This window comes from Martes martes, assembly GCF_963455335.1.
Source record: "Martes martes genome assembly, chromosome: 9".
In the NCBI taxonomy this organism is placed as follows: Eukaryota; Metazoa; Chordata; class Mammalia; order Carnivora; family Mustelidae; genus Martes; species Martes martes.
The window spans coordinates 74,218,763-74,241,666 of record NC_137896.1 but is presented as its reverse complement, the minus strand read 5'-3'; the positions used below and the strand labels follow the sequence as shown (position 1 = coordinate 74,241,666).

The window sequence follows — 22,904 nt, the reverse complement described above, 5'->3', positions numbered from 1 at the left end:
GGATTTCATGTATAATAAATTATGTATAAATACGTAAATTATATATAAATATAAAATCTTAAAATTTATACAATTTTTAAAAATAATAAATACTTGAGCATTTGTACACTTGGTATCCAAGTAGCTGTGGTGTTCCTGTAGCAGTTTATTTGTGGCAAAATAGAAGATTGTAATCTGAGAAAATCTTAGTAAAATGTTAGCCTTTCTGTTTATGGCTCTTGGTCTTATTCTGTTAACTTCTTAAAAATTAATACACAACATACGTAACATATTTAACACTGCTGAACTGCAAACAGTAAAAATGGCTAAGATGGTAAATTTTAATGTTACGTGTTCTTTAATCATAGTGGAAAAAATTAATATGTACTGAATGATCTCAACTGCATAGTAAGAAATCATGCAGAAAAGACTTATGGAAGTATTCCAAAATATTAATAATTGTTGTCTCAAAATTCTGGGATTTTTTTTCCTTATAAAATTCCCTCATATTTAGAGAAGAATATATTGTTTTTAAATCATTACTTGTTTATGAGACCATTGTATAAAAATAGTGGCAAAAAAATCAAAAGGCACTGTTTCCCAAATTTCCAGGTAAGAAATTTTTGAAATTTAAAAAATAGATCTAAATTCTGTCCTGTTTCAAATGGCTTGATAAATCAGTTTGGTGTTTTTTCATATTTGAATATGCTATGAATGGAGTTTCAAATTTTCAGCAATTAATAAGTTGCTCCTCTCACATTGCTTGGTAGATCTTCATTCCATTTCAGATCATAAGCATATTAGAAAAAAAATTCTTCTGAATAATTTTCCTCAGAAAAATTTTTTATAATCTTATTTTCATTTTAATTTAGTAATATGAAATAGATTTGATTTTTCAATTCTGCAGAAATACAGTTAAGGTGAATGTAACTAGTTTTTTCGTTCTTTCATGATATCTTAAAGTATCTGTTGTATATAATATACACTAATTCTTAAAGATTAATTAAAAGATAATAAAATATTTTTTTAATTCTATATGTTTCAGAAAACTGAAAAAAGTGAATTTCTAAATTTCTTCTACAACCATTGTATGCATGTTCTCACAGCACCACTTTTGACCAATACTTCAGAAGACAAGTGTGAAGAGGGTAGGGTCTCTTACTTATCTGCTTATGATTTCCATTTTTAAAGAGTGAAATAAGTAGTATAACTGTAACAGGCTGTCTGCTCAGTGCTTTATATGACGGAAAAATTAGAAAATCCAAGGGGAACCATCATGTTGGAGAATAATTTGGCAACATAGTAAAGCTCTTTAATTTCATAACATAAGGATCGAAAGTTGATGGGTTAATCAAAAAAGTTGGTTAAAGTAGAGAATGGTTTAAAAAAATAAACTCTGTAAACATTCTAAATGCTGACTCATTTGCTGATACTTTGTATAGGGGCAAGACTTTCTTTTTAATGTATTTTTTTTATTTCCATTTCATCTTTTATCCATAAACTACACCCATAATTCATCAGCTACAACTTCTAGTTTTACTGACTTCTAGACTATAGACTGTATTCAGCTTAGCCATAGATAGTACATTTTTATGATATTTCATCAGTCTGTGATATTTAAAGTATGTAATCATATTGCCAAAAATAGTGTAAACAAAGGACTTTTGATAGGCATGCAACTCAGCTGGTTAAATGAGGGATGGGAGGGGTGGTTTTCTGAGAGTGTTGGTTAATCCAGTGAGTCATTTTAAAAGGGAGTCAATTAAAGAGAATGTTTGCTAAATTAATTAAGTTGTATAATGGGCACAGCTTACATAATACTATCACTTCAATTTCTGAGGGAACATTTATGCATCTGTGTGACAGGTACAAGAATGTATATAAGAAAATAAAGAACATGTGGTATATTCATACAGTGGAATACTCAATAGCAGTTAAAAACTGAATTTTGAACTATTAACTAGTTCTTGAAAATACAGAATTGGATAAAAAAGCATGTTGCAGGGACGCCTGGGTGGCTCAGTCAGTTAAGCAGTTGCCTTCAGCTTGGGTCATGATCCCAGGGTCCTGGGATGGAGTCCCGCATGGGGCTGCTTGCTCAGCGGGGAGCCCGCTTCTCCCTCTGCCTCTGCCTCTGCCTGCCACTCTGCCTGCTTGTGCTCTCTCTCTCTGACAAATAAATTTTTTTAAAAAATCAAAAAGCGTGTTGCAGAATGTTTTCATGCAGAACAGTTTCATTTGTATAAATTAAATGCAATTTATTTTTAAAATAAAACACTGGCAGCATACAGAAATGTTTAGATAATTATATAGCAGACACCATATATTTCCTGTCGGCTTTATCAAAACTAACTTGCCCTATTTTTTTTTTCACAATTTTTTTGAAAAGAAAATAAATTACGGTAATTGTTGGAGTTTCCTATGCACCTCTTCATATTCTCACTTCACCCCCATCCCTCAAGGAATGTTGAATTTGAGGTTTATCACCCAGTGTCTGTTTATATTACTATAAGTGTAATGTATTATTTTTCATGTTTCCAAACTTGATATGAATTGATTTCTGTTGTACACATTGTTCTGCAATTTTTTTCTCTTATTCAGTGAGTTTTTGAAATCTATCCATATTGATACCTGGAGTTCTTACTTATTTTTAAGTCTTGTATAATATTCTCTATGAGTATGTTGTAATTTAGCCACTCTGCTTCTAATGTACATTTAAGTTGTTTCTAGTTTTTGCTGTTACGTACAGTGCTGCGATAGACATTCATATTTTTTCCTGTGCAAATGTGCTGTAAAATATATGTCTAAAATTCAGAATTTATAATATCCTACTTACTTTTTTAAAACTTCAAGGCATAAATTATAATAATTGTTATTCTGGAGTTTAAGAAATTTTTGTAGAGAGAGAGAGAGATCCTAATTATTGGAGGATGACTAAGAAGTAAAAGAAAATGTGTCCATCTTTTCTCTGGTTGTAACCTCACTTTTTTATCAGAATATTTATTGTCTTTTAACAATTCCTCATCCACACCCAGTTCTAGAAAAGGTGGCAGATACAGGTATAATACTTAACTGAAACAACTATTTTTTTAAATTGAAGTATAGTTGACACATGATGCTACGTTTCTTTCAGTAAACAGCATAGTTGTTTCACAAGTCTGTACATTAAGCTTCGCTTACAACAGGTGTAGCTCCCATCTCTCACCATGTAATGCTGTTACGGTACCATTGACCATATTCCCTGTGCTGTACCTTTTATCCCCGTGACATACATTCCATAACTGGAATCCTGTATCTCCCTTCTCCCATTTTGCCCATCCCCTCACCCCCCTCACAACTAATTCTTGACAGTTACTCAGGTAAAATGAGATTATGACCAAAGACATCCTTTGTATGTTGTAAAGGACTAGGAAAATAGAAGTAATTATTACTGAAGTAACTGACTTTTTTTTTGTTGTTGTTAGATAATATAGTTGGATCTAACAAAAACAGCACGATTTGCCCTGGTAAGTATGAATTTTATTTTATGAACTAATACAAAATTGTAAGCTTTTTTTTGCTCAGACTATAATGCATTTATTTATACAAGGCTAAGAAAGGCTTATTTTTTAAAAAATCCAAAAAAATTTACCTATTTCCTTTATTGTAAAGAAAAACATTCCATTTTCTCTAGTATAAAAGATGGAAAACTGGTTGGAATTTTGTTTTTGTTTTTTACTGTAAATTTAGAGCTTGTTTTCTGATTTTATTTTTTTTTTTGAGAAGACATCTGAAAGTTGAGAATTTTAGTTCATTATTTTTGAAACCTAGTAAACTAAGGCCAGCTAGGAACTAGTGTTAGTGTTCATGACAGCATTATGCTTAGGTATTATTTATGAACCTGAGTGTAAGCACTGTTGCTTCTACTTGGAACATGCATACCAGGGATGGGGCTAGGAGGATAGAAAATACGCTGTGTGCACCTAGCATCCTGTCTTTTCCACCGGGCTCATCAGTGGTCTAGGAGAGCCAGTTTCAAATGAGGAGACCTTCAGAGATTGGATTAGTTAGAGATAAAATGATTAGTTTCATGTCCTAATTTGAGAACGTGAAAACAAGATATTTAATTAACACTGCAGATCATTGTTACAAAATCTTTTGTGAATAAAATTAGTGAATTGAGAAATTTAGAGAGTGTAATTTTTTTAATGGTGAGGGACTAGTTCAGATACTATGGTGTTTGCTGTTACACGGATGGGCCTGAAACAAGTAAAACTCTTTGCTTGCATTTAGCCTATGAAGGATCTTCTAAATACAGAGCTGTATTTTGTATTTTTAATGGCTGTTCTGTTATCAAAAGAAAGCTGATTTATTCCTGATAGCATCATAGTTCCACAAAATATTTATGTGTGTAATCTTCTTGAAAAATAAAATAGTTGGACTAGATTTATTCTGTAAGGCTATGATTCCAGAATTTCCTCACAGTTTAATATTTCTTGCCTAAAACATTTATAATAGGTATCAATAGTTATTGATATAAGCCCTTATAATAATAATAATATAATTGAATAATAATATTCAATTTTGATGTTCAGGAACCAATTTGAAATCATTTCATTAAAGTATATACCAAGGCCTCTTGAGGGAAGAAAAGGTAGTTTACTTTAGTAGGCCTCTCATGGATATCACATTTTGATGTTAAAAAGATTATTGTTAAAAAAAACTCAATGTAGTATTTTTCACTTTGTATTCAGGTAGCCAGAAATGTCCTTTCCTTAAAGATGTCTTTTTAAGGAAAGCATATTAATTTTTCTTAGGAAGTTTTGTTGCACCGTGTTAGGCAAAAAGCTTGAGGTATTTACTCTTTACTGGGGACCCTTTAATAGATTTGTCAATATTAATAATGAAAGCAGCACACATTAACGAAATATTTCTAAGAAGATCTCAATGAGATCAGTGAGGATTTTCTTATCATGTATGTATTTTTTTTATTGAGGCTTGCTTTCCTCTTAACACTAAGAAGTATTTTATACAAAAGCCATAGAAGGTATCCATCTAATCAATAAAAATGAATAGTATTGGAGAGTCTGCTAATGAAAAACTAAAAATCTGTAGCTGCTTTAATTGATAATAATGAGGATTAGAAATACAGTTTTACTTTTGCTCTAAAATATGAGGCATTAACTGTATTCTCTTTATTTAGGTGAATTATAATATTTATTTTATTTTCCTGTGATGACTTTCTTTGTAGATAATTATCAAACAGCACAGCTGCTTGCCTTAATTTTAGAACTACTCACATTTTGTGTGGAACATCACACGTATCACATAAAAAACTATATTATGAACAAGGACTTGCTAAGAAGAGTCTTGGTCTTGATGAATTCAAAGCACACTTTCCTGGCCTTGTGTAAGTAACAATTTAAAAAAATATTCTTGTAAAGTATTTTAAGGATCAATACTTTTAATAGAGATAAAACCTGAAGTTATCCATGTGAATTTATTTATTTTTTAGCAGTATATATACTATCAAAGAGATGATTATGAGAAGTACTAATCTTTTGTTTTGTTTAAAGGATAAGAGGAATAGGTCGTAGTGCTTTCCTACCCACATATTACTCACATTTAGATTGAATTAGCTTAACTCTTGCAATAAAATACCATGTACGATGACAACATTTCACTAATAGAACAAGTCCTGCTGTCTTTCACATCTTCATCAAACTGTCATTTATAGTGCCTTTTTTTTTTAATTTATTTATTTGACGGACAGAGATCACAAGTAGGCAGAGAGGCAGACAGAGAGAGAGGGGGAAGCAGGCTCCCCGCCGAGCAGAGAGCCCGATGTGGGGCTCGATCCCAGGACCCTAGGATCATGACCTGAGCCGAAGGCAGAGGCTTTAACCCACTGAGCCACCCAGGTGCCCCTATAGTGCCTTTTTTTTAAAGGTTTTATTTATTTATTATTTGAGTGAGAGAGAACACAAGCAGAGTGGTGGAAAAGAGGGAGAAGCAGGCTCCCCACTGAGCAGGGAGCCCAATGTGGGGCTCAATCCCAGGACCCGAGATCATGACCTGAGCCAATGGCAGACACTTAACCAACTGAGCCACCCGGGTGCCCATATAGTGACTTTTTTATACCTTTGAGATATGGGCCTTAAAATGTTTTTGTTTAACTCGGGTTATTTATTGAACTTGTGAAATAACTTATCAGTAGTCCCCCTCAGTATACCACTTGGGCCAACAATAAGCAAACTTAAATGCTGTTATTTGCATCAGTGTTGATTTTTGGCAAACTGTTAAGTTTCCTTTCCTCTTCATATTTTTGCTGCAAATAGAGATAAAGTAACCTCCTTCACTCTCCAAATAAAAAGAGCTTGTGTTAAAATTGAAACATTTAATATATAGAGAAAAGATTAATCTCCCAGCTACTTTTTTTAAGGCCTCAAAAGTCGCCACCATTAACTGCGTGCACAATTTTTCCTATTCCTTTTTACACATCTGTACTAAGTTACACAAACATTCACACTCCTATAGGTCTTTTTATTTTTATAAAAACAGGATCATATTAACATACTTCTCAGCCTCTCAGTATTACTCTACGTGATGAAATATGGTCTCAACTAAATTTTTTTCTTAAATGTAGTTGAGTAACACTTGATGGAGTGGCTCTTCCATAATATATTCTGCTGTTCTGTAGTGCACAGACTATGGGATTGTTGAGTATTTTGCTACTCCAAAGAACACTGTAGTAAATAGTCTAGTATATAAATCTTTTAAGTACTGGTATCTTTATTTCCATAGTATGGATTCCCAATAATGATAATGCCAGGACAAAATGTTTATATAGTTTTAATGTATCCTTTTAAATTTGAATTTCACATACAGCCTCCAGATTACTTTCCCAAAAGATTGAAGCACTTGACACTCTTGCAGCACTATGTTACTGATTCCTAAAATGTTATGAAGAGGATGATGGAAAATGGAGTATTCCACTTGTGTTTTAATTAACATTTTCCTTGACGTACTATATATTTTCCTATTTTAGTGCTTTTGAATTTTATCTGTGTGAATTGCCTATTTTTTTCTTAGAGCTCTTTTTGTTTTAGGGATACTAATTTATCACATTTGGGGGGAAAAAATGTCCCAGTCTCATTTATCTTTTGCATTTGCCTTTATTTATAGTATTTTTAAAATATATAATAGTTTTAAGATTCTCTATGATGAAAAATATGTCTCTTTTCCTTTTATGAGTTTTGGGGTTTTAATCTTGCCTAGGAACATCTCCTGTGTCCCTAAGATTATGCAAATAAAATACTCTCCTCAATTTACTTCTCATTTTTATTATTTATGTATGTAATACATTTGAAGTCTGTTTTTATATATGGTTTGGAGGGTCTTGCTTTGTTTTCTTTCAAATGGATAGCAAGTTGTGCCAGTCCCCTTATTAAATAAACTGTGTTTTTCTTACTGAATTAAAATTTCTCTTGTTGTATAGTGAGTTGCTATATTCATCTTATGTCTTGTTTCTGAGCTATTTTTTCTAAACCTGTCGTTTTATTAGATGAGATAAATAGAAAAGTTTATTCTTAGGCCACTGAGCCTCTTGTAAGGTTTAATATCTGCTAAGTCCCTGCTTGATTTTCCTTCTCATAGTTTTCTTGGTTCTCAGATATTTGTTCTTCCATAATAACTTAAAAATAATTTTATCCAGTTCATTGTGACCAGATTATGTTAAAATTTTCTATCAATTTTGGAAGGATTGATGTTCTCATAATAGGTGTTCCTATCTGGCTTTCTGTAAATAGTCCTTTTGGATGAGTGCAGAGTATCCGGTTTATGTGGATATATCACAGCTGAACAAACCTCCTGTATTTAAATGTTTACATTGGGTCAAGATTTCCATCATAGTAGTGCAGTTGTAACTATATCATGTCATTCACCCATTCACCAGCAGTGTATGAGAGTGCCTGCTTGCTCACTTACTTAGTCTTTTTAGTCATAAATAACTATTTCTTGTTCTGCTACAAAAAGGCAATGTTAAAAAAAAACAAAAACAAAAAGGCGATGTTCTAAGTCTAGCACTTCTCTTCACGCTTGTTTGTGTTTTTTTGGTTTGGGGGGTTTTTTCTTCACACTTGTTTAGTGTTCCAGTTATCATACATTTATACCTTATGTGGCCCATTTCATTTTTATTCTTAGATAGTATTTGGAACCTCTTTTGACAGGCACAGCTTCTTTTAATGACTTCCATCTGTGAACAACAGGTTGGAAATGAGAGACATTTCCTTTCAGTATTTAAAATTCGAAAAGCCACATTATACTGCTTGTTACTCTATTGTTCTTTTACTGATATAGCCTGATCTGCCACAGTTCATGTTTACCAAATACAAAACAGCTCATAGGCAATTGGTAAACAAGGGCTAAAATGTATAGGATTAAAATGTATATGTTATAATATATAGGTAGTGTCGGTTCACGGATGATTTTTCCAAGGCAAAGAGAACTGAAATAGTGGGAGTAGAACTATAGCCTTGATCAGAAAAAGTACAAGACCTTCAGCTCTCCTGTTAAGCTGGCAGCAGGAACCACTTTGGCTTTATTTTCAGAAAATCAAGAAGTACCTACCTCCAAAGCTCCCACTGTGGGGAGGTGAGGCAGCTTTGGGCAGGTTGCACCACTCCTGTGCCCACCTTCAAGAAAGACAGCCCTGTCCTGGCTCTGAGCTGCCATCGCTACATCATCTGCATGTCTCCCAGCACTGCTCTGAGTACTGCCAGCATTGGCACTTGATGGTTTCTGTGGGTTTTTTAAAATCTTTATACCATGGAGCTACCTGCCGGGGTACTTTATCTCCCAAGTACCAGTTATTGGGTTTTTTGCTAGCTCTGGCTACATGAGTTAACACAGATTTGAGTGGTCTTACCCTAACTCTATTTTTTCCTCAAAACCCAGTTATTTTTAGTGCACATTTTTACTTTTTATTTTAGAATATATACATTGCTTTCTGTAAAAATACCTATATAATAATTGCTATTAATGAGATGATCAATTTGTTCCCTGTATGATTTTTAATTAGGTGCTCTTCGTTTTATGAGGCGGATAATTGGCCTTAAAGATGAATTTTATAATCGTTACATCACGAAGGGAAATCTTTTTGAGCCAGTTATAAATGCTCTTCTGGATAATGGAACTCGGTACAATCTGTTGAATTCAGCTGTTATTGAGTTATTTGAATTTATAAGAGTGGTAAGTTTATGCTAAAGGATTCTTAGTAAAATAAAATAATTACATGTTTAACAACGTAAATATTTTAAATTGTGGAATTTAGCATGGTGTTTTAACCCATGTTTACTCTATATTATTCTCAGTTCCATTTTTATTGGCCAGATGTTTCAGGATTATATTTGGCATATGTAGACATTTTAGTCAAGTATGCCATTCATGAGATCTCTATTATCTTTGTAGGGGTAGTGATAAATAGATTGAAAGTAATTACTTTGGCAAACTGATAGATGATGTATAAAAGGTAGGCTATTATTGTGTAAATTTAAGTTGAAGAGACCAGGAAGTGAGGTGGACCACTCCAACTGCCTTATTTTATAGATGAAGGGCTTCAGACACCCAAAATAATCAAGTGATTTATTTAAGAGCATCCATTTGGTTAGGAGCATAGTCAGAGCCTGAAGACAGGTCACAGCTCAGTTTTGGGCAACAGAAGGTCTGTCATAAAAAGATCTGGGGAGAACTCTACGTGAACAGTAGGGTTAAGATAGGTAACTGTAGGACCAATACAATAAATTTACCATCTCCCACACACTGAAATCATTCCATCAGGGAAAATGGCCAAATGGTTAGAATTTGAAAAAAAGAAGGTCAAAGCTAGAAATTCATTCTCTAGTTTTTGTTCTTAGAGATTTCTGCTCATGACATGCTGTTCTCATATAAAGATTATGGCTGGCAGGATTACTTTTCTAATAGTCACTTGGCCAAGAGTATGGTTTTCAAAAGGATGAAGAGAATAGAAGTATTGTCTTTAGCCTTAGAAAAGAGGGAACATAGTTAACTAGCTTACCAAGTATCTGAACCCTGTTTCCCAATGTACTATTGTAATGAACCAGAGATTGGCGTGCATATATATATATATATTTCCCCCCCCGCCTTAAAATTTTTGGTGAGGGGGCACCTAGGTGACTCGGTTAAGCATCTGCCTTCAGCTGGGTCATGATTCCAGGGTCCTGGGATCGAGCTCCGCGTCAAGTTCCCTGCCTAGCGACAAGCCTGCCCCTCCCTCTCCCTCTGCCTGTTGCTCTGCCTGTTTGTGCTCTCTCTGTTGAATAAATAAAATCTTTTAAAAAGTTTAAAAATTTTTAGTGAGAAACTGATAAAATGACTTGTAGGGTTCACAACCCCACCCCTGTTTCTGTGATTGAATTTGTTTTTCAGAAAATAATTTTGAGTGATTGATAAATGTACATTGAATCCCAAAACTTAACTCATCTTTTTTTTTTAAAGACTTATTTATTTGAGAGAGAGAGTGCAAGTGGGGGTGAGGGCAGAGCAAGAGGATCGCAAACAGACTTCCCTGCTGAGCATGGAGCCCCACATGGGGCTCAGTCTCAGGACCCCAAGATCGTGACCTGAGCCAAAACCAAGAGTCAAGTACTTAACCGACTGAGCCACCCAGGTACCCCAAAACTTAACACATCTTTTTTGTTCAGTATATAATACAGAACCATCTTACCTGGGTTTCTAGTATCTCTTCTTTGCATATTATTTGAGATTTCCAGAGAAACTAGTTTGAAGACTTAAAAGTCCTTAAAAAACAGATTATGGGGCACCTGGGTGGCTCAGTGGGTTAAGCCTCTGCTTTTGGTTCAGGTCATGATCTCAGGGTCTTGGGATGGAGCCCCTCATCGGGCTCTCTGCTCAGAGAGGAGCCTGCTTCCCCCTGCCCTCTCTCTGCCTACTTGTGATCTCTCTGTCAAATAAATAAAATCTTAAAAAAAAGAAAAAGAAAAAGATTATGGTGTATCTTTTAAAGAAGTGGCATGTATATTTCTTGTTAATCTTAAATTCCTGAATCACAATTTCAGTTATTATTATTAATGAGTGTACTTTGCATGCAGGCATTTGCAATGATTATTTAGAATGGTTCATTTAGAATTTAAAAGAATTAGGAGTTATTATTGTCAGTTTGTTTCACAAAAACTATACCACTGGAAAACTGCGGAAACAGGTAGAATTCAAGTTAATAGTTTATCAGATCTGTATATGTAATATAGTTATAGGAGTCTGTGTTTATTATTCAGGTAAGGCTTATCCCATTTTGATATCAGTAAAGGAGGAGTCTTTAAGTTAACACCTAAAATTTGTTAAAAGTGGAATTTCACTATCTGCCTTCTAACTAGCTGTGTGCTCTTCATCAGGTCATCCAACCTCTCAGATCCTCAATTTTCCTTTTCTGTAAAATGGGGATAATAAAACCTATTTCATAGAATTGTTAGGATCAAGTGAAACTAAATGTTAAAGTACTTTTTAAATTCTAAAGTGCAATGTAAATGCAAAGAATAAACAGAAGACATAAACTAAATCTAGTTACTTTCTAATGTTTTGTAGCCCCCCAAAAGAGCTCCTTTTTTATTCCTAGTTTTCTCTGGAGGCCTGGCTCATGTGTAAAGAAACTAGGACATTTATTTTTGTAATGTGATTTTGAAAAACCTTTTTTGATCAGCTTTAGAACTATAAAAAAGTTCTTTTAAGTTTTTCTCCTAACAGTCATTGAATTATATTTGAATTGTAAATTTTGTCCTCATACAGGAAGATATCAAGTCTCTTACTGCACATATAGTTGAAAACTTTTATAAAGCACTTGAATCAATAGAATATGTTCAGACATTCAAAGGATTGAAGACTAAATATGAGCAAGAAAAAGACAGACAAAATCAGAAACTGAACAGGTATTGTTTAAATATATTGTATTTATAGGCTATAAAATTATATCCAAAATCTTCTGTTTGGATCTCATGTATGAACTTTACCCAAGAGCATTCTTTCCATCATTAGATAGTACAGGGTTGTATAGAAGGTAGGATATTCTCCCTACCCAAATCTTTTACGTGAACATATCATAACTCAAGATAATTTTTATTTTAATTTACAATATTTTGGAGTGTTCTGAGGTTACATCTTGTATCACAGTCAAGGTGATTATGATGTAAATTATACGTAGTTAAAATTACTTTCGCTTCTTTTGGTTATACATATTTATTCTCAAATTTAATCTGGTCACAAACTTTAAATCATTACTCAGTGTTTGTGATGTTTCTTACAGTGTACCATCTATATTGCGTAGTAACAGATTTCGCAGAGATGCAAAAGCCTTGGAAGAGGATGAAGAAATGTGGTTTAATGAAGATGAAGAGGAGGAAGGAAAAGCAGTTGTGGCACCAGTAGAAAAATCTAAGCCAGAAGATGATTTTCCAGATACTTATGAAAAATTTATGGAGACAAAAAAAGGTATTAAAATTTTGAATTTTTGAGTAATGTAGCATTTATTAGGTACAGAAATTATCAGTTGCTCGTGAAGGTTTGGTCATAGTATATAAAGCATGAAAGACGTGAATTTTATAGTGAATTGGGACCTTTTAAAATTTCCACATCTTTTTCCAAATCTGGGAGTTATTTTCATGTTTAAACTGTTTTTCTTGAAACTTCCCATTTTGCAGTGCTCTTCATTTGGTGTTTAGAATTACATTGTCTTAAAAAAAAAAAAGAATTACATTGTCTACTTATACATTGCCTTCAATGAACAATCTTGGATTTATTTCTGTACTGAGATCTCCAATAATAATAGAGACCATATATTGGGGCACCTGGGTGGCTCAGTTGGTTGAGTGACTGCCTTCACCTCGGGTCATGATCCTGGAGTCCTGGGATAGAGTCCTACATTGGTTTCCCTGGTCAGCAGGGAGTCTGCTTCTCCCGCTGACCTCTTTCCTCTCATGCTTTCTCTCTCTCAAATAAATAAATAAAATCTTAAAAAAAATAATAATAATAGAGACCATATAGATACATAGAAACTTTCCAGAGCACTCTGCCTTTTATAGTTTTGAGAAAACTAAGCTCAAAGAAGTAATTTTGCCCTTTGAAATTTTAAAATCATTATCAAAATTTCGTAAGGATAAACTGTAAAGAGAAGTAACATTTCCCATCTTTCAAATATGTTTACCTTGTTTATAAAACTGAGATCTTATCTTTCAAAAGAATCACTTTAATTCTATGGCCTGAAAAATTACTAGAGTATTGTCCTGCATATATCATATAAATGTTTACTAAAAGTTTACATTTTGAAAGGCAAAAGCATTTGTGATTTTGAATGTGAGATTTTCTAAAAGCATTTCTCGAACTTAGTGTTTCACTGATTTATTACATTTTTCCTGCAACTCTTGTTGCCAGCCTCACTCATTATGTACTTGTTAGTGCCCGAAGTTCTATTTACTTCAGCCTCACAGAGCAAATAGCCCATCAAAATGTCCTAGGTTTTGGTAGCCTAATTCTTCTACCTGTACTCATTATAGGCATTGCCCTGAGAACAGTGAAAAGGGGAGGTGAGGCCATACTTGAAGTACTGCATCCACTTGAGAATCAGATACAAAAAAGTAGCAACCAGATATGAAAGGATACTGGATACGTAACTCATAAGAGAAACAGATAGAGGATCCTAGAATATTCAGGAAATAGGAGACTGATAGACGTGATCATATCATTGTCTTTGGGCACTTGAAATACTGATTTATGGGCAGAGATTATCAGGTCCATCAAGGACTATAATATAGAAGTATAGGATCAGTGCAGTGAAGCTGCAGAGGGACAGTAAAAGGAAGAGTCAGAGGTAGTGAATCCTTGATGCATCCTACATACAACAGTGTAGGATTCTAGTGTAGGATGGCTGATTCTGGTAAATGATTCTTGAGGTCCTTTCTAATCCTGGGTTTCTAAGATTCCAGCTAATTAAAGACTTAGCACTGTACATACCACGCTCTACTCTTAGCTCTTAGGAAGCAAAGGCAATGTTTTATAAGTTTTTAAGTTATTGTTATTTTCATTTGCTTTACTTATTAGGAATATTTACTGAAAAAGATGAAAAATTTTACTTTCTTTTTAGCAAAAGAAAGTGAAGACAAGGAAAACCTTCCCAAAAGGACATCATCGAGTGGCTTCAAATTTACTTTCTCCCATTCTGCCAGTGCTGCTAATGGAACAAACAGTAAATCTGTAGTGGCTCAGACACCACCAGCAAGCTCTAATGGATCCTCTTCCAAAACTACAAACTTGGCCACATCAGTAACAGCCACCAAGGTATGTGAAATTATTCTATACACGAACTTTGCTTTTCCCATCTTTAAAATTATCTCGTGTTTACTAAAGAAAATTTGTATAAAAAAAGTAATTTCAAAGAAGAAAAAAATTAAAAAGAAGAAAAGTTGTACACACTATCATTAGAGAACATGACTGCTAATACCATTTGATTGATTCTTCAGATATATGGGTTTATCTGACACGTAATTGAGGTCTCTCTGTAAACACAGTTTTTTATACTACTTTTATATATTTCTTTAAAAATTTTTTCTATATTACTAAAACACTGTTGATGACTATAGAATTTCATTTGATTTAGCTGTATCATAATATTTGTAAGAAACCTACCCACTAATATTTTGGAGCACTGGAGTTGATTCTTATGTTTCATTGATAGGACTGTTGGTGGTGTTGCATTTTAAGTTATTTTCTTGAATCGATGAGTAGAAGAATATTTTCATACATATTGTCAAATACCCCCAGGAAGTTTCTACCAGTTTATGTTACCATAAGCATTGTGAGTGTGCTTGACTCACTGCAGCTTTGCCAGTGTTACTATAATTATTTTTAATCCTTGTCCATTAGGTAGTGGAGAACATATAGCTTTCATTCCCAGTTGTGTGTCCTTTGTTAGTTGAGGTTGACTATTAGCCTTTTGAATTTGCTCTTCTGCAAGTTATCTTTTCATGGTCTTGCCTTTTTAAAATTGGGTTATGTTTTTCTTAATAAATGAATCTTTAGTTATAAGAATATTAGCCTTTTTGTCATTTGCATAGCAAATGTATTTTCCATTGGTTACTTTTTTATATAAACAAGTTTAAATTTTTTTTTTAAGATTTTATTTATCTGTTTGGGAGAGAGAGCACAAGCAGGTAGGGGGAGGGGCAGAGGAAGAGGGAGAGGCTCCCCGCTGAGCAGGGAGCCCAGCACAGGGCTCAGTCCCAGGACCCTGAGATCATGACCTGAGCTGAAGGCAGACGATGCTTAACCGACTGAGCCACCCAGGCACCTTTAAACAAGTTTAAATTTTATATAAAATTTTCTTCTTTCACTTATACTGTTATTCTGTGTAACCATCCTTTTCCCCAAAAAGAAGTGGCTTAAAATAAAAAGGCATAAATCTGAGACAACTGTTAACATAAGGGTAGAAGCGGCAGTGCTATAGGAGTAAAAAACCTAATGTGAAGGGATGCTTCTCAGTTTGAACACAAAATACAATTTGAGTTTCTTCTTTCACAAAAATGTAGTCTTTACTCACTGTCGTATTGAGGTAAGCTCTTTCTAACTAGAAATTTTAAAATTTTCACTTCTTGACAAAAAAATCTGGTGTAATATTTGTGTCACTATATATATATATTTTTTTTTTAAAGATTTTATTTATTTATTTGTTAGAGAGAGAGAGAGAGCACAGGCAGACAGAGTGGCAGAGGGAGAAGCAGGCTCCTTGCGGAGCAAGGAGCCCGATGCGGGACTCGATCCCAGGACGCTGGGATCATGACCTGAGCCGAAGGCAAATGCTTAACCGACTGAGCCACTCAGGCATCCCTTTGTGTCACTATATTAACAGTATCTGCTGTGAAGTTAAATTGTTCAGGTTCGTATCTTGGCTCTGCCTCTTTCTAGGCTATTTGACCTTGAGTAAGTTATTACATCTCTCAGGACCTTATTTTTTATTTTAAACAAGGGTAAAATAGCATCTACTTTATAGGCTTGTAAATATTAAATTATTTGATAAACGTAAAGAGCTTAGAACACTGTTTGCACTTTATCAGTATATACTAGCTTTTCTTTCTCAAATCAAAGTAATACATGTGCTTACTTTTAAAAGTCAAAATAATATTAAAATGTTGAGAAAAGTCAGTCCTCTATTCTTCTCCAGAGATAGCTTAGAACTCTTCTTCTTGTACCTGTTTCTTCTATTTCTAAATGTAATGTTAATATTAGATATTGTTTCATCAAGTTTAGACCTCATTCATTAAATTCTTGTTATGATAGATAGGAATTGAACATGTGAATACTCCTTAACCAATCCTTACCATTTTTCTCCCTGTGTCACAATTTTTGGCTAAAATAACATTTTATAATTTTATAGCTATAATGACAACATAAATATTCTTTATACGTGACTTTTTTCCTGGTCTTTTTTCTATACTGCATGTTTCTGGATAACTTTTCTCTTTCTAGAGTAAAAATTGGCACCATTTTTTCATTTGTTGCAGTAGTTAGGTGCCTGTTGTTAATTCTTTCAGTACCTTTCAGGTTAGTTTCTGTGTTCTCTTGGTATCTCCAGTCTGGTTCCGACGTAGATCCTTTGCTCCCTAGACTTGCTGCACAGCTCTTGTCTTCAGGCCACCAAGGCCATTATCCTGAGACGACTAATGCCTCTCTTTTTCTTGTATTGTTTCTGGGTCTTACGTCTTTGTACTCTTTCTTGATTTACCGTCCCATTTCAATGGAGCACATCCTCTAATAATTGTTTTCTGAGAAAAGAATCCCAGGTGAGGTAAAATTTGAGCCCCTGCATCTATGAAAATGTGTTGATTCCGTCCTGCTTGACGGCCAGTTTTAACTGAATGTAGAACCAAATAGGAAATCATTTTCTTTTAAAACTTAGAAGTTATTGCTGCCAAGAAATCCAAAGACATTCTTATTTCTGATCCTTTGTGTGTGTTTTTATTTTCCTCTTGGAAGTAGCTAAACAATCATGTCCTTCAGTTTGGAAACATATTATTTCACACTGTAACTTACTGTTTCGAGATTGGGCCCTCTGTATTGATCTTAAAATTTTCATAATTTTTCTCTCCTATTACTCTTTTTTTCCCCTCTTTTTGTTCTGTTTTCTGGGTTATTAGAGTTCTTAATGCATTATCCTTCCAGATAATATTTTACTTACGACTTAGCAATATCAAGTACAAGCACTAACACATTTTTCACTCTTTTTGACACTAACAGCAGATTACTGAATACATTTGTACCACATTTTGGAGGGGTCAAGGAGAAAACAGTGATTGCTCTTGGAAAATAAGTAGCTCGTCACTCTAGATTATGACAAAAGTTTGAAATTCACTATCTGTTGATTGCCACAGTTGAATTGATTGGTTCTTAAAATTAAATAGATCAGGGGGGCACCTGGGTGGCTCAGTGGGTTAAAGCCTCTGCCTTCGGCTCAGGTCATGATCCCAGCGTCCTGGGATCTAGCCCCGCATCGGGCTCTCTGCTTGATGAGAGGCCTGCTTCCCCCCCTCTCTCTACTTGCCTCTCTGCTTACTTGTGATCTCTGTCTGTCAAATAAATAAATAAAATCTCAAATAGATCAGGTGTGAACTTGTCTGTTTTCCTTGGCAAGGCATTCTAAAGCTCTAATATGCTATTAAAATTTGCATTCTTTGAAAACCTGGTAGTTTTCAAGGCCGGTGAGATATTAGCTACTAACGAAATTACAAGGATTTTTTTTTTAACTTACAGTGCTGTAAAATACACACATTTTCCTTCAACAAGAATACTTACCCCCAAAAAAAGAAAAATACTTACAAAGTCATAATCAGAAACCATTAGTGGGTGCTAAAACAAACACCACTTTTGCCACAGATTAATAGAAGAGAACTCTGGATCTTGCTTTTTCACTTAACAAACTTAACCTGGGTGAGCTTTCCATATTAGAACATAAAGAACTTCCTCCATAGAATTCCACAGTATGATATACTTTAATTTATAACTAACCCTCTTGATGCAGTTTCCAGCTTTTTGCAGTTAAAACAATTGTAAGTTTCTACACAAAATATTTCATATATATATTTCTATATAGAATATTTATTTACAGTTTTGATTAGTTACTAAATTTACTTAGTAAAATGGAAATATGTGGGTAGTTCCTTAACACAGTATATATGGCCAGTACCAAAAGCTAGCTAAATACTTATGGACATATTAGAAGTGTTCCCTCCAGAGTTGGGAACTAGATAGGATACCATTGTGATTGCTGTTATTTAACGATTGTTCTGGGGTTGTAGCCAGTGTAGTTAGGTGAGATCAAGAAATCAAAGCTATAGGGGCGCCTGGGTGGCTCAGTGGTTGAGTTACTGCCTTCGGCTCAGGTCGTGATCCCAGGGTCCTAGAATCGAGCCCTGCATCAGGCTCCCTGCTCGGTGGGGGGTCTGCTTCTCCCTGTCCCTCTGCTGCTCTGCCTGCTTATGCTCTCTCACTCTGTTAAATAAACAAATAAAAATCTTTAAAAAAAAAAAAAGAAAGAAAGAAATTAAAGCTATCAAAATAAGATAAAAACCATCACTTTTGCTGATGATTTTTAAAAATTTTATTAATCATATTTATGGAAGATCTGTCCTTTATTTTTTGAGTAGAGGGTAATTGTTGAATTCTCTCTCCTTAGATTTTTTTAATATGATTAATTATATTAATAGTTTCCTAACTTATAATTTGTTAGTTCATTGGTTTAGTTCAGAAAAAATGTCATTGTGTCTTCATAGGTATTTATTAATCATTATCATTTGTTTTCATCCCTTCCTTCATATTGGAAACTTTTCTTAAAGGGTAATTGGCAGGGGCGCCTGGGTGGCTCAGTGGGTTAAAGCCTCTGCCTTCAGCTCAGGTCATGATCCCAGGGTCCTGGGATCGAGCCCCGCATCGGGCTCTCTGCTCAGCGGGGAGCCTGCTTCCTCCTCTCTCTCTGCCTGCCTCTCTGCCTACTTGTGATCTCTGTCTGTCAAATAAATAAATAAATAAATCTTTAAAAAAAAAAAAAGGGTAATTGGCATAAGTGGTCTAATTGTAATCTGATATTTATTTTAAAACAAGTATGTTTATGTTTGTATATTAAGTCTGGAATCTGTTAGATTCTTTACAGGGTGCATCTCTGGATCACAGAGATGCCTTTTAACTTCTAATATTTAATATTTTATATTTTTATTTTCAATAAAAATGATTGTTTTAATGTATAGGAGTTTGTTTATGGCATATATATATAAATAAGATATAAAATTGATATTAAGTTCTGTGGCTGAGTGTTTCAGATAGAATATTTACTAATCTTAAGGAAAAAGTCATTTTAAATGTTACCCGGTGGAAGCTAAAATGTTTGTACATTATGATATATAATCTGTAATCCTAAGCATGATTAAAACTTTCCTTGATAACTTGTCATCTTTGTGAATATCAGACTGGTGCCTTTTTGAAGGTAATTACATCTTCTGTCTCCTCTCGTCTAACTTGTTTGGCTTAGAAACCAAATGAACAAGAATGATATTAGTAATAGCAGATAAAAGCAATTATTGAACACTAACTACATAGCAAGCACTGTGTTTTTTATGTTTTATTTTCATTTTATTTTCAAAATAGTTCACTGAGGTCTAAATACTATTTTTTTTTAAAGATTTTATTTATTTATTTGACAGATAGAGATCACAAGTAGGCAGAGAGGCAGGCAGAGGGAGAGGGAGAAGTGGACTCCCTGCTGAGCAGAGAACCCGATGCGGGACCCTAGAATCATGACCTGAGCCGAAGGCAGAGGCTTTAACCCACTGAGCCACCCAGGCGCCCTTAAATACTGTTATAGTAATTTTACAGATAAGGAAAATGAGGCATAGAGATACTAAATCGTCAGGCAGACCACAATACAATCAGTACTTTTTTACCAGTTTAGCCATACTGTCTTTTGCTTATCAAACTTAAGACTTATGTGTTACTAAGCTGAGAAAGCAGGATTCTCACATAAGTTTATATAGTATAAATAAGTTTGATTTTTAATTCCCAGGGTTTCTGATAACAGTTTCAAGCTGCTTAGTGGCCTTTGTTGATATTACAGTTGTTCAGTTACATATTGGCAAAGTGTTAAAATGGCTGGGTTCTTTATATATGAAGCTGTTTAGCTTTGAAATAAGAGTTATTTCAGTTTTGTTTATCCCTTTGAGGTCTGAAGGGTTTGCACTAAATCCAGTGTTTACAGTAATGCTCTTAACCTGTGGGACCTATGTATAAACTTCATGGGGTGGATTCAAAAATGAGTGTAAACCTGAGGACATTTAATTTCCTGGGTAGTGTCCAGAACTTTAATAGGATTTGTAAAGGGTTCCATGACTCATAGAAGGCCAAACACCTGAATTACCTCATCCTTACTTTCCTTTTGGTTAGAGGTAGCCCTAAATTTTTTAGTTGTTAGTTTTAGGAACAATTTCATTTGTTTATTACTATCAAAAGCATAATGAAAACAATGGTATGTACTTAGTAATGAAATACTACACATGTGAAGTATAGAGACAAAAGGAGGCTTCCTGCCATTGACTAACTACACTCTCTAGTTTAAACATGGAGAAATGAACCAGTTCATTTCCATGACCCTTCCAGCTCATGATTTGTGAGTCTTGCTGTTTGGAGATACATTTTTCCACAGTGAAATTTTGCTAAATTGAAGTGAATTATTAGGTATCGTTAAAAATCCAGGAGCTAAATAGAAAAGTTGAGGGTAACTTAAGAGTGCCACCAGTGGTACCAAGTGTTCATAATTTTCAAGCAGTTCCTTTATCAAATTCAAATATATCTGAGATAGGGGCACCTGGGTGGCTCAGTGGGTTAAAGCCGCTGCCTTCGGCTCGGGTCATGATCCCGGCGTCCTGGAATCAAGCCCCGCATTGGCCTCTCTGCTCAGCAGGGAGCCTGCTTCCTCCCTCTCCCTCTCTCCGCCTGCCTCTCTGCCTACTTGTGATCTGTCAAAAAAATAAAAAAAAAAATCTTTAAAAAATATATTTATATATATATCTGAGATATATATTAGATAGTTTAGAAAAGTTATTTGTGATATCTTTAAAAGTGATTATACTAATAAGTTTTTTTCCCCTTAAGTTACATATGTTAAAAAATTCTTTTTATTCTTCAATAGGGAAGTTTGGTTGGTTTAGTGGATTACCCAGATGATGAAGAAGAAGATGAAGAAGAAGAAACATCTCCCAGGAAAAGACCTCGTCTTGGCTCATAAAGTATTTAATGGGGACCCTCGATGCGTGGTCTTACTAAAATGCTGCAACTGTTCAATGAGCTGAAAATCTGAATCAGAAAGCTTTCTCACTTGAACTTAAAAATATACAAGGAGTAGCTAAAGATACTCAGTATGTCAGCTAGCAGAGTTTAGTTCTGTAAAAAACCAGGCTTCCCAGGAACTTGATTGCTTGCTAGTAATTAAGAGGTTTGCCTTTCAGGCTGTCAAAGAAAGAAAAAAAAAAAAAAGGAAACAAAAAAAAAGGTTAGTAACCAGAACCTGGGAGATAGCTTCTTCCTGAGGAAACTCTCAGGTTTGGGGATGGCTTGGGGGAGGGAACAAGGTTAATAAAATTATATTAAATGCAGGTTGCTCCAGGGGGGTTATCCGATCTAGAAACAATTACAAAACTTTAGTTACAAACCCAATAACATTACTTGTATAATGGTGCTGGCCATGTTGTTCTTTTAATCAGTTGCCTCTTTTAAAAAAAAATTTTTTATGAAAACCAAATTCAACTATCATAAAAATGAAGTTATGCTGTTGGGACCATTTTTTGAAGATTTAACAAATTCAGCCTTATAGGTATTTGAAGGGAAGTATACTCTGTGTTACAGTACATGTTGAGTTTTCTACACCAGGAATTTTCAATGTGTATTTTGATGAAAACAAACAAGCTGGATTCAAAATGGACAGTCTTGTTAATATAACTTTACAGCACTTTTAGAGATAACTGATGCCAAGAATCAGTACAGTAGTATTTCAAAATGATCTTCTCTAGAAACTTGGGAGTGGATTAACAGAACGTTTCCAAATGTCTCCTGATAGTACATACAATCTTTTGTGCAAGATACTTTGAAGTCACTTTCTGCTTCGTTCATAAAGTTGTCTCTCTCCAGAGCTGCAGGCAAGGTTTAAAGTATAATTTATAAAGACTCACATACAAAAATCAGTGCTGAATTAAGTGGCATTTAATATCTAGAGGCCATTTTGATCCGAGAAGTTACTTCAGTATCAAAGTCAGTATGCAGCACATGGAGTTTTTCCATAAATAAACAAGGGTGTAATATGAAAGCTGCTTTTTTTAAAGAGTAAAAGCACATTCCATGTACGTAAATGAATTTAAGATAAGTTGAGGCAAACAGTTAAGAGGTTTTATTTTTAGAACAGCAAGTTAACTGTAAATATTTTAATGTTAGTTTGCTCATCTGTGATCTGAGATCATGCTGAAGTAAGAAAAACATCCCCCAAACTAAATTTCATACATTGGGAAAAAAAAAACTAAACTAAACTAAAACAGGAATTCCAGCTACAATCTTCAGATCACCCTTGTAATGTGTTATGGGTCCATTTTTCCTGGAATAGCTTAAACTGAAGCAGTTTCCCCTGTTTTGGAGATTTTGTAGTTAATTTTAATTTTGGCTATTGTTTGGAAAAGATGGGCTGTCTGTGTAGATATGAAGTATAGTTTTTCCATAAAACAGATGTTTATTTTGTATTAAAAATACCACTGTACTTGTTTTACACCATTTGTATACATGTGGTGATATTAATGCTGAACTGTAAAATTCAGGAATTAAAATGTGACCCTATAATTCTA

The 22,904-nt window shown here is 34.3% G+C and overlaps 1 protein-coding gene across 4 annotated transcripts in view; it reads left to right on the top strand.

The window, feature by feature from the left end:
* Positions 1–22,904, top strand: part of PPP4R3B (protein phosphatase 4 regulatory subunit 3B) — a 68,697-nt gene extending 45,793 nt beyond the window's left edge. For 2 of the 4 annotated variants that reach the window (XM_080813013.1, XM_080813014.1), the window contains 8 exons: positions 1,025–1,127; positions 3,444–3,485; positions 5,210–5,368; positions 9,038–9,207; positions 11,779–11,918; positions 12,314–12,477; positions 14,126–14,319; positions 21,209–22,904. In XM_080813013.1, the coding sequence (XP_080669139.1) occupies positions 1,025–1,127; positions 3,444–3,485; positions 5,210–5,368; positions 9,038–9,207; positions 11,779–11,918; positions 12,314–12,477; positions 14,126–14,319; positions 21,209–21,304 (1,068 nt within the window). In that variant the 3' untranslated portion in view covers positions 21,305–22,904. Of the gene's footprint in view, positions 1–1,024; positions 1,128–3,443; positions 3,486–5,209; positions 5,369–9,037; positions 9,208–11,778; positions 11,919–12,292; positions 12,478–14,125; positions 14,320–21,208 lie in introns of all 4 variants that reach the window. The other 2 variants (XM_080813011.1, XM_080813012.1) reach the window with 1 other exon arrangement.